Source organism: Monodon monoceros, unplaced genomic scaffold, assembly GCF_005190385.1.
Source record: "Monodon monoceros isolate NGI ecotype Baffin Bay Population unplaced genomic scaffold, NGI_Narwhal_1 Super_Scaffold_7, whole genome shotgun sequence".
Lineage (NCBI taxonomy): Eukaryota > Metazoa > Chordata > Mammalia > Artiodactyla > Monodontidae > Monodon > Monodon monoceros.
Genome location: NW_021703784.1, coordinates 47,074,639 through 47,087,719, shown reverse-complemented (window position 1 = coordinate 47,087,719; position 13,081 = coordinate 47,074,639). Strand labels below are relative to the sequence as shown.

Genomic DNA, 13,081 nt, shown 5'->3' with positions numbered 1-13,081 from the left:
TCAAGTTGTTATACACTTTAAATGAGTTAATGTGTCAGGAAAGTACTTGGCACACTGAAGTACTATGTTGTCCTTGCTATTATTATTATTGACCTGATTATTATATATCCACTGAAAAGTCCAGATTACTACTCTCCTTGGAGCAGACCCAACACCTCACTTTTCTGGGCCTCAGCTTCTCTTTCAATTTTAGTATTATTTAACTGTCAAAAGTATAATTTATAACGTGACGGATACATCAGAAAAACTTTTACGAGTTCCTAACTCACAGCACCAAAGAATTTGTCAAGTTAAAAAAAAACAAAACAAAACTATGTTTAGTTTGTGGGCTTAGTTTTTAAGTAAGGGAAACATAGCAGATTCAGTTGACTGTATTATAAACTTGAGAATAGAAACACAGAACCTTTTTTAGTACCATACCTGTTTCTAAATGGGTTTTAATTTCATGTTATGATCAAGAGAATAGGGCATGTGAAAAGATAGGAACAGGAAGCTTAGGGAAGGCCCTAGAGGATGAACGGGAACTGAAAGAAAGGTGGAAGGGATGAGAGGAGAGAAAAAGAAGAAGGAATGGAAGCAATAGAAGAGGAAAGACCACTGAGAGGTAGAGAGGGCTGGTAAAGAAAAGGGGGAAACATTACTAAAATTTACTGAGCATGTACTATATTCTTGGCATAGCTAGGGACTTAGGTTATCTCACTGAATCCTCAGAAAAGGTATAATTGTCATCACTTTATAGATAAGAAAACAGCAACCAAAGGAGTTTAATCTTTCCAAAATCAACTATGTTAGTATACAGGCATCAGAACCTACATCTTTCCAGAGTTCATTGTTATTTGCTGATTCCATGTTCACAAGGACTAATGGTGAAATAGAAAGCACTCCTCACACATTGTTAGTCCAGCTTCAAAGAGTGTTCCCGAGAACACCTGAGAAAAGACTTAGGTGGGCTTAGGTGTTACTGCCACTTAACACTACCTTAGATCATTAATTACTTGAGTCAAGACATTTGGAGTCTAAGGGTCCGAAAGGATATATGCACCCCAATGTTCATTGCAGCACTGTTTACAATAGCCAAGACATGGAAGCAACCTAAATGTCCATCGACAGAGGAATGGATAAAGAAGATGTGGCACATATATACAATGCAATATTACTCAGACACTAAAAAGAATGAAATATAATGCTTGCAGCAACATGGACGGACCTAGAGATTGTCATACTGAGTGATGCAAGTCAGATAAAGAGAAATATCGTATGGTATCGCTCATATGTGGAATCGAAAAAGAAATGATACAAATGAACTTATTTACAAAACACAAACAGACTCACAGACTTAGAGAACGAACTTATGGTTACCAGGTGGGAAGGGTCAGGAGAGTGGATATTTAGGGAGTTTGGGATTGACATGTACACACTGCTATGTTTAAAATGGATAACCAACAAGGACCTACTGTATGGCACAGGGAACTCTGCTCAATATTTTGTAACAACCTAAATGGGAAAGAATTTGAAAAAGAATAAATACATGTACATGTATAACTGAATCACTTTGAGGTCCACCTGAAACTATCACAGCATTGCTAATCAACTATACTCCAATATAAAATAAAAAGTTAAAAAAAAAGACATTTGGAGTCTAGTTAAAACAGACCTCCCAAATGACTTATGCCTCAGGATAAATCACTCGTCTGAGCCTCAGCTTTCCCATCTGTAAAAAGTAGGCTTTCAACCAGATAAATTGCTAAATTCTGAAATCTATCTTAATGTCACACTGCCAGATTTTCGACTGAGTGTTATTCTTGAACTCTTAGATGTCCCCAAACCATTCAAGTTCATGGCAGGAAGGAGTAGGGTGGGAAACAGTCTCAGTGGTAGTAGCAAGGATCTATCACAAAGAACTGGAGACCCACACCAGAGCTGTCTTCGCATAGGCACAAGGCTGTGATGCGGATTGGGGAGTTGGTATAGGGTTGCTCCTGTTAGGACCACTGTTCAGAGCTTTTCAGGTCATTCACTGCACAACCTCACCAGGCAAAATTCACATATAGGCCACGGCCCTGGCTCCAGGAAGCCAGAACGAAGACCAGTGGGTAGAGTTCATAATAAAAACAACTGTGGCTCAGTAGAAAAACAGCAAACTTTGTAATTGCTCAGAGTTGCGCATTACCATTGTGAAAAACTTTATCTTTGGGAATTTTCAGGCCAGGACCACATGAGGTAGGGGATTCTCCTATTGAATTAGAGTTTAGAGAGTACCTAAGCGATATACAGGACTCGATTTTGGAATGTATTCAAAGTTAGATGGGTGATCTTCTTAAAATGTTTAATTCTTAATTTCCTGAGCCTGTATTATTATGGCCATAATAACTGTACCTGCCTCATATGGCTGTGGTAAGTGTATAGAAGATTGTGTGTCTGTGTGTACCTACATCTCTATTTATATTATCAACCTATCTGTCAATCAATCTATGTATCCATCCATCCAACCATCCACCCACCTACCAACCTATCTACCTACCTATCTATCTTAGCCCAATGCTCCACACATGATGAAAGCTCAGTGAATGTTAGCTGTCATTATGATTATTCTCTTTACAACTATTGAATGACGCCCCCAACACAGCAGAACTTCCTTTTATCTCCGTAGGCATGAGCAAAGGGTGGTGGTACTCTAAGAGATGCCATTTTTCATTCTTAATTGTAGAATAAGCACATAACATGAAGTTTATTTTATCTGAAGCTTAGGGCCAAAGTTTGGCTGAGGCGAAAGTTCCCCTACTTCTAGGTAAAGAGTGGTATGAAATAATGATTGTGGCCCACTTTTCTGAAGTTTCCTTTAACAACTTTATTTCTAAACTTTTAAAATGGAGCTTCTCCAGGGTCCAGTATTAGCAATCACTATCCCCACCATGAGTCCTAGAATTACACAGCATCTAGTTCTAATCTCTCACTCTGCAGCATGGACATTCCCTCACCCAGAAATTAATTTAGTCAATTCAGCCTGAAAATTCTATTCAAAAAGCATGTGTTTCCTGCGGGAACGTGACTTATTTCTTTTCTTGTTGATAGGGGATGCCGACGTACCTGAAAAAAAAGCGTGATTTTCCTCCACAAGCTGCAAAGATGCAGCTGTCAAAAGTAATCACTGCATCAGAACAGTTGGATAGGGAAAAAGTGTCCTTGGCTGCTTTATAAAAAACCAGTAAGCTAGCTTCTTTATGCTTAAAAAAGCAGACTGAGGAAGGGCTACAAAGCTTACATTTCTGCCACTTAGGTCACAGTTTTCAGTGCGGCTCCAAGCAAGCTAAAACCATTCTTACCTACAGGCCTTGGCCTGTGCTACCCTCTCTCCCCACTCATTAATTTACCCTCCTTTCTCTTCTCATTTTATTCACTCATTCATTCATTCATTCAAAAACTCTCTCATTCATTCAGCAAGAATTTATGGATTCACATCTATAATATAACTGCTTGGCCTGAGGAGATTTACAATCTAGTAGAGGTGCTAAAATAACATTGGGACATGCTTTTCTCCCCAAGGAAATCTCTCCTAATTGTTCAATCTACAATTCCTTTAGCTAGTGTTTTATTTATTTATTTATTTTTGGCTATGTTGGGTCTTCGTTGCTGCGCGCGGGCTACTCTCCATTGCGGTGCATGGACTTATTGTGGTGGCTTCTCTTGTTGTGGAGCACGGACTCTAGGTGCGCGGGCTTCAGTGGTTGTGGCACGTGGGCTCAGTAGTTGCGGCTTGCAGGCTCTAGAGCACAGGCTCAGTAGTTGTGGCGCATGCGCTTAGTTGCTCCGCGGCGTGTGGGATCTTCCCGGTCGAGGGCTCAAACCTGTGTCCCCTGTGTTGGCAGGCAGATTCTCAACCGCTGCGCCACCAGGGAAGCCCCTAGCTACTGTTCTGAGCTCTGATAGAATTTTATATTATTTACCAAGAGCCCCATGTGGGTGACTCTTTTATTTTGTCAAATAATCTTTAGTTCTTTAAAGAGAGGGTCCCTGGCTCAAGCCACCACTATTCTATCCTGAGCAAGATCTGGCTCCACTCCAGCTACAGAACCTCACCTGGTGTTTTTCATCCAAGACACGTGATTTCCTTCTTTCCTGGGACCACTTGCTTCTTCTCCCTCTGTGCTCTCATTCAGGTTTGTGGGGCTAATAAATTATTTTTTTCACACTCAGACTGGAATCTTCTTACAGAATAGCTTTTCAGACTCTTTCCATCCAAACTCCTACAGAAAGCCCTTATAAATGGTTGCCAAATCCATGAACACACACAAGGTGCGTGACATGGAATTCCTTTGCTAACACTACAATAGTTACAATATATTGTTCTCTACACATTTTATCATTTGCTCATCAGCTCATAGCATTCTTCTTTCCAATCAGACTGAAGGCCTCATGGAACAGAAGATACATCTGTATCCCTTCCTCACACTGCCTGGCTCAATGTTGAATGTGGTAGCCATCAACAAACACAAATTAAATACTAGCTGAAATTCAATAAGCAATGAGAGATCTGGAAAGTCATTACAGAAGGCTTGCTTTGACAGTCTTCTCTTTCAAGTACAGAACTTTTGGAGAATTATTACTCTCCAAAGGCACAAGTACGTCTCATTGATGTGGCAGATTTACTTTCCAAATAATTCTAACATTTCAGATCTTTACCTGAGTCTGCCATCCTCTGCTGCAGCACCTCCAGGTATAATCTTCGTAATAAATATGCCAGGGTCATCTCCAATGTGGGGATTATCTGTCCCTCCAGCAATACTGAATCCCAGGCCAGAATTCCCCTGTAGAAACAATAAGCAGACCTTAAATGATGTGGCTGTCACCTAAACCTAGTTCCCCTTGTACTCTGCGTTATCATCTTACTACTCAAATGGAAATCAGGTGATAACAGCCTTGTATGCAAAGCTATAAAGTGCACTGTCAGCAGACAAAGGAAGGTCAGGCTTGTCCCTGCATCGCAACAATACAAGGGCCTTATATTTTTGCTTCTAAGAAATGCTTCCTTTATTAGCAGCTAAAATGATCATTATGAAGTAGGAAGTAAAAGCTTACAAACTGTGTAATATGAGAAAATGTAAAAAATCATTAGTGTCCATTGTAAAAATTATACACACATACGAACAAGAATGGAAGGAAATGAGTCACGTGAAAAACATCTGATTTGATAGAGTAGTGAAATTTAGGTGTTTTCATTCTGCTATTTCTGGTATTGTTGCTCTAATACTATTTATCCAGCAAAGAAACGTGTTTTCCTATTAATAAGGAACTCTGACTTCAGAAGGCAGGGACCTCTTCTAGAGTCATAGCAAATGTGAGACACTTTTCAGTAATAAACAGGTTTTAATTTGCTGTAGATACAGACAAGGAATGCATTATTGTTGCAGCATGTAAATTTGAATAGTTTATACTCTAATATAGCTTTCATACTTACTCCTGTAGACTATAGTAATTGACATCCAATGTACATACAGCCCTCTAAAACTTGTATGTGATACATAATTAAACATCTCTCCCAAATTCACAAACCGCCTTATTTTTTATTTTTATATGCTTTTTAAATCTCCATCTCCATGGCTACATTATGTTTTCATACTATATTCTATTTTTTTTCTAATTCACAGTATATTTTAAGCCATTTCCATACAGCTAGATAGTCTTTATAATTATCCATTTAAATGACTAAATAATATTTCACTCAGGTCATTTGTTTAACCAGTCCCTCGTCACTGGATATTTAATTTCTCTATATACTCTTACAACAAATATAGCTTACTAAATTTACGATCATTTGATTAAATTTTGTTCTTGGGTAAAAAGAGATGAGGAATAAGAATTTAGTAGTTAATCCAGAAAAATTAATTAGGGCACTCAGTCAGAAAAGTTCAATGTTAAGATAAGATCAAGTATAACTTGACAGTTATACCACCACTGCAAATGTCAAGGTAATGCTTAGCAATTTTTATTGACTGAATTAATAAAACTGAATTTAAGAGGGTTGTTTTCACAATTATACGTTGAAGTTAATAATTCAACCACAGCCACTAAAATCTCGTCTTTGTACTTCTGACTTCTCTCTAATTCTGTTTTCTTTGAAAAATTCCACTGTTCTTTGAACAGAGATATTACTTAGCAGTAGTCAAATAAAGAATTTATTTAATATTTATTAAACACCAGCTTTGTGCCTGGCACTGGACTAAGCCCTGGAGCTACAGCGGCGAATCTTTCAGTTTATGAGTCATACGAAAGGCAAGTGCAGAGTATAAGAGTGGCAAACAGGAAAGCCACACATAGGGACTCTTCCTGAAGGTGAAGAGCACTTAGTTACTTTTAAGTGGGTCAGGGTGGGAGTTGGAGAGGAGGACAGAATGTTCCAGGCAGAGGGAAGAACATATGTAAAATCCCTTGAAGTAAGAACGGGTATGCCAGGTCCAAGAAACAGACGATGAGGCTAGAATGAAGAAAGCAAGAAGGAAAATTGGATGAGATGTGCCTTGATCATTAGGTTCTTCAGAGAAGAATGTATGTGAATCCATTTTTGGTTTTAATTACCTATTGACACCAGATGACTGCATTGGTGTTACATGAATATCTTCTACGTGACTGTCTTGAAGCTAAGGCTTTACGGATTAAGACCAGGTGATTTCTGCCTTCATGGAATTCAAGGCAGAGCAGAAAAGACAGTGATAGTTTGGTGTTTGGTGATCAGTACATTTTCACTGTATAACCTCAGCCACAGTGTCAGGTCTATAGCCACCAAGACAGTATTTAGGCGACTTATGAGGCAGTAGAAACTTATAGAATAAGATCTTGGGTTTTAGAAGGAAATGATGGGAACGTGAGTATTTTCAATGTAATTTGGGTTAGCTCCAGAAACATCCACTAGAGTATACTGGTCTTACGAGAGCTGACACCTCAGGGATAACAATTTCTTCGTTAATAGGGGTAGGGAAGGAGGCAAGCAGAGATTGGGAGATATTCCAATGATTTCTCCTGATAATATCAAAATTTTTGGAGACGGCACTGAATACTTTGTCATTTGAGAAAAATATTCATGATCTAGCTCTTAACCCTGTCTCATTTCTAGCTTCATACTTTAGCCCCCAGGAACACTGAACTGAACTGTCTCTTTCCTGCACAGTACACGATAGCTCATCTCTTGGCCTTTACTCATGCTGCATTCTCTACAAGAAATCTCCGACCTCCCCCTTGATAGTTTAGATGGCATCTGCTCCAGGAAATATTAAATGACCACCACAACTCCTCTTCATTCGGTAAGTCACTCCTCTTTTGAGTTTTTGTAAATTTCTCTGCCTAGCTATGTCATATACTGTGTTATTTTGACATTATATGAGTCTATCTTTCCTTCAAACTTATAGTAGGCAGGAACTATACAATATTCATCTTTGTTTCTTGGTGCCTTGTGTGGCACATAGTATTGTTCATTAAATATCTGATGAATGAATGAACAGACCAATTTATTGAGAATATTCAAGTTATAAAGGGAAGACTCAGAAAGGACACAACAAAAGTCCACAATGTGTGAAGGAATATAATACAGAAGTAGAAGCCATTTTGTTCTTTGTGGCTCCAAGATTAAAAATGGAAAGCCCAGAAATTCAAATTGTGGCTTAGCTGAAGGATGAATGATGAGACAAGAGCTGTTCAAATTGGGAATAGGCTGCTTTGCAAGGGAGGGAGGATCCTTCACTCAATGGGCAGCTGGCTAGACACTGAACATGAGGGATCCAAACATCTACTGAGAGGTTAAACTGGATGACTTCAAAGGATTCTTCTGGATCTCTGGCTAGATTTGCAGGAAAACGGTTCTTGCCAGCAAGAAAAAAGGGAATGCTATAGGAAACTTTAGAGGGGGATGTAGGTCACTGCACTGCTGTATTTTTTAAAACTTATTGTATGAATTCACAGACCTTTGAAGCAACAGCTTTGATGACAACCTAGCAGTATGTAACCATCGTTTTTAGAATTGACTCTCATATGGAGAATATGGTGGCTCTGGTATTTACTAACATACATGCCCCTGCCCTCAAATCCACTCTGAGGAAAGGAATGAATGAAAAAGGAATGGATGAATCAGAGAATCCACAATAAAAAGAGGTAGGTAGAAGTCTCTGGCAGTCCAGTGGTTAGGACTTGGTGCTTTCACTGCCAGGGGCCAAGGCTCAAACCCTGGTTGCGGAACTAAGATCCTGCAAGCCAGGCAGCACGGCCAAAAAAAAGAAAAAATAAGAAAAAAGAGGTAGGTAGAGACAGAGTATAACTGGACCTGTGTTTCCAGTCCCATAGATTCCCCAAAGCTTTTGTATTTCAGTTAAAACCAGTCTGCAAGTTGGGCCTATCCAGTCGCCATGGTTCCTTAGAAGAGGCTCATCTGAATTCAGCTAAGGAAATTATTTAAAGTGCTTTCCCTTCTTCCCCTTATTATTCTCTCCCAGCCGTCCCTTTCAGGCCTTTGCTACCAGCAGCGGCATTCAGTGGAGAGGGAGAGATAAAAAGCAGCAGTGAAATTACTGCCTGCTGTTCTCCATGGTTGAATCTCTCCAGTCCCCTGACAACTATCCCAGAGCCAGCCAGCCACAAGGGCAGACCCCAGAACCTCTCTCTCTGAGCACCCATCTTTCCATGTGAACAGGCAGACCCCTGGCTGACACCCTTAGATCCTGAAAATTGTGACTAATTAACTGAGTGTTGGTACCTGACACAGTCAATGGAAACTGCAAGGTGCCGTGCTGGTGAGGGCAGCCTCTGTATAGAGTTCCAGGTGGGATGCTGTTTCCTTGTTGGGCAGATTCCATGCCTGAGAATGTGGCTGGCAGGGACCATTCTTTCTCCTGGTTCCCAGTCCTCCACATTGGCTGACTCTCCCCCAGGAGCACAAGCCTATTGTCTAGCCAAGTTGTACTTTCTCCTTCATGTACTACACTCTATCTCCTCTCAGAAAGAAAAAAATAATTAGCAAAAAGAAAAGACAATTTACCATTTAATTGATGGTTGCAAATATAAATACTATATCTTCAGAAACTCCTCTTTCATTAAAAAATTATTCTCCAACAGAAAATTACCCCCAAAATGGGGTTGTAAAAAAGAAGAGGAAAATAAAGTGATATCATAATCATATATATTTATAGAATGTCCGACTGACAAAGAATTTCTTTGACTGTCAGAAATTCCTACTTTAAAATACTACTTAATCTGGTAATTCAATTCTAGGAATTTATCCTAAAGAAATAACCAGAGATGTGTACAACGATTTATGTTCAAAGCTTTGTGGCAGTATCATGCTTCTTCTAAAAACAAGACAAAACAGAAAACAACTCGTAACCGGAAACATCCAAACAACGGAGAAACGGTTAAAAATACTGTGGTATGTCTATTTGAATGTGGGAACATTTTGGAGCCATTAAAACTGTAGTGATATTTAATGACAATAGAAAATGTTCATTATACAAATGTGAGGGGAATAAAAAGTGTATGAAATTTTAATTAAAGTATGATCACCACTAAAATATTAAAAATGACTTGTTTTTAGTAAGAACATTATTACTTACTAATTAGTAATAGTAAAACTATAATAATTACTATTATTATTATATTAAGTAATAATTCAAACTACCTAAAAGGGAGACTTTTTTTAAGTTATAAAGTTCTTAGTAAAATACTAAAAATGTCCTCAAGGGAACTAACGTTTAGTGCATTTTTCTTTTTATGCTAAACACTGAGCTAGGCTTCTTACAATCCTCTACCTGGTAGACAGTATTTTCCCCTTTTTATGTATTAAAAAACAAAACACAAAAACAAATAAAAAGAAAAGAAAAACCCGGAGGCTGAGAAGAGTGAAGTAACTTACATAAAGACAGAAAGCAAGTAAATAGTGGAATTCAGATTCAAACAGGATTTTTTAGGCTCCAAATACTAATTTTTTTCCCTGTTACATCATACTGCCTCTTCTGGGTTAAACAAATAATTTGATGGTAAGGAAAAAATAAAAACAATAGCAATAATAAATCATTAAACTTTGTTTTTGAAAAGAGTCTAAACCACTCCTATCAGTATCATAAAAATATTCAAAAAATTTGTAATGGAAAAGCACGTACTTGGACCATTCAGACCTGGGTCTGAGTACCAGCTTTGCCTTTGCTGGATGTTTGACATTAGGTATTTTTTTTTTTTTTTTTTTTGCGGTACGCGGGCGTCTCACTGTTGTGGCCTCTCCTGTTGCGGAGCACAGGCTTTGGACGCACAGGCTCAGTGGCCATGGCTCACAGGCTTAGCCGCTCCATGGCATGTGGGATCTTCCCGGACCGGGGCACGAACCCGTGTCCCCTGCATCGGCAGGCGGACTCTCAACCACTGCGCCACCAGGGAAGCCATAGGTACCTTTCTTAACTTTGAGTCTAGTTTCCTTGTCTGTAAAATGTACGTAATAGTAACTACTTCATAGAATTGTTAGAAAGATTAAAGTAAATGACATATGTACTAGCAGAGCATAGATCCTGGCATATGGGTGATGATCAGTCAATGTTAGTTCACTTCCTTCGGTTTGACACAGCACTGTTAAAAGGGTTCTTACAAATATGAGGACAATAAAGGCAAATAGAAGTTAGACAACGTATTCTTTCATTCATACCTTCAACAAGTATTTGTTGATGAATTTTAACCTACAATTTTACTATATGTTATTTCGCTTGGTAAAGATAATTTAATTACACATTCTAAATATGGGAGAAAGGATGGTTAGGTAGGTAGTATTGAGAATTGTTAGGTAAATAAAAGCTAGATAAGGGAAGACTCAAACACTATTTTTTAAACTTTCATCACCTATGGCCTGTTTTGATACATTGAATTTTTGTATATCCTGTTACCAACCCCAAGATTTTGGTGCATTCCCCTCCTTTCAGCAGGATCTATATTTTCTTTTCACTCCCTGCCAAGACTGTCAAACAAGCCTATTGTCTGCATATCTGCTCCAGCAAGACATTTATTTTTATTTACTATAATTTATACTACAAAATAATATATGTTATTTTTAAGTATATAATTATACCTTAGCCTCCCATCTGTAAATTTCTGACATGCAGTGAGATTGAAAATTACTAGTGCACAGCTTGACAATTGATCAACAAATACAATAGAATGGTGACCAATATAAGTAGGTAGAATAGAGATATTTTTTAAAAAGTTAAAACAGATAATAACATATTAAAGAATTCTGTAGGCTATATGCCAGGATAAAAACATCACTTGATAGAGAGGTCTATTAGCTGGCAAATAATCTTCTAAATTTTCCTGAAAGTAATTTTACTTTAGGCAGTAAATCTAGAATGTCACAGAGAATAAAAAGATATCTTTTTCATAGTTATTACCTGTTTGTTGAAAATCATTCAAAGTCTTTTTCTCATCCATTTTCTACAACATACTGCAATATTAAAAGATGAATGGCCCCAGGCCCCCTATTAGGGTATAAACATATGAATGTAACACAGACATTCCTAACTACTGTTGCTTACGATTAACAACAACAAAAAATTTTCCCCCTCAAATTTTCCTTTTCTTTTTTTTTCTTCTTAACATGCGAACAATCCATGTATCTTTGACTAAAGGTCTTAGCCCAGGAATAAGAGATGCCTGCTTTCACTCAGTTACAACTTCTAGGAGTTGCATTTAGGATGTCCCAAAGTTTGCTTTATTAAACTGTATTTTTCTGGAAGCTGCTGAGTAGAGGAGCCATCAGGAGATCTGCATTCGGGGACTGGTAACTGCTTAGGGGAAAGCGTTTTAAGGGGATGGTGGAGAGGAAGCAGTTTCAAAAACAGGTGGACAGAGAATGCCAGATTACAGTAGACCAAAAAATTTATGAGAAGGAAATGGGTGACATAGTGAAGGCAGATTCTTGTTTCTGTGAAAGAGTTCTGTTCTCAGGGGGGGATACATGGTAGTATCTGATGAGAAGGAGGCAGGGTAGTAGAAAGGTTTTAGAGGATGGCAGTGAGGGGACTCAGCATGTCTGTGGCGTAGGGGGAAGAAGCCCATGGAAAGGGAGACTGAAGGTACAGGCGACAAGGAGAGCGCGTGGGAAAAAAATCCTGACAAAGGAGGAGTGAGAAGAGGGTCTAGAGTACAGATTCTCTGAGTCCTACCATAGGTACTGGTTAAATACATGTGCTATAGCCATACCAAGGAATACAATGGTATCATGAGATGAAAAGATCTTTACAGTACATCTTCAGATAAAGAAAACAGAAAACAGTATAGGATTTAAACTCTGCTCTCGCTTTGTAATATATATGCATAGAAAAAATTTGGAAGTATGTTCACCGACATGTTAATATTGCTCATAGATATCAGAATTATAGACCTTTTTTTCTTTTGTCATTTTGAACAAGTCCATCATTAATTTTTCCTTATAAATTATAAACACACACACATTATATTTGTAAAACTTGTCTAGCAAAAGAACAAAGGAAACTTTGCTTTAAGATAGCATAACTCAGCCTTGGCTTGGGAGAGGGATACCTTTTCTTCTTTACCAAGTCCATTTTGTCTCACCCTTTAGATAAAATTATAGTGTTATTTTAAGGGGGAAGAAGTGATAGGGTCCTTTTAAGATAGAGGAGAAGGAAACTGAAGGAGTTCTTGACTGATGACATGTCTTTGCTCTATATATTTAGATGTCAGGACATTAGAGGGAAAAGTCTAGAATGAATGTGGAGACTTAAGTAAAGCAGTAAAGGGTTGGAATTGCAGCTGTGAGGCAAGAGAGACATGTTGGGATCGGTAGGGGTCTGGTGACAGCACTGAGGTGGGACATCGTCAGCGTGATTATGAGATTTTCTCCCACAGAGTTTAGTAATCTTGAACAGCAAAAAGGGAAGGTTTGATTGCCTTAGGGCTGAAGTTTGAAAAGCAAATATGGCTGACTCTCAAAGGAATGAGTATATAAATCACAAAGGATAGGAAAGGAAGAGAAGCAAGGAGGATGCTCAGAGACTGGATAGATAGACTGAGGTCATAGCAAGGTCAAATGATGGATTTATGGGGA

General features: G+C 38.4%; 1 protein-coding gene across 3 annotated transcripts in view; it reads right to left on the bottom strand.

Annotated features, from left to right (window-relative positions):
• DLG2 (discs large MAGUK scaffold protein 2) overlaps nt 1–13,081 on the bottom strand; it is a 2,046,181-nt gene that overhangs the window by 620,009 nt on the left and 1,413,091 nt on the right. For all 3 annotated transcript variants that reach the window (XM_029208176.1, XM_029208177.1, XM_029208181.1), the window contains one exon: nt 4,681–4,805. In XM_029208176.1, coding sequence (XP_029064009.1) covers nt 4,681–4,805 — 125 coding nt within the window. The remainder of the gene's footprint in view (nt 1–4,680; nt 4,806–13,081) is intronic.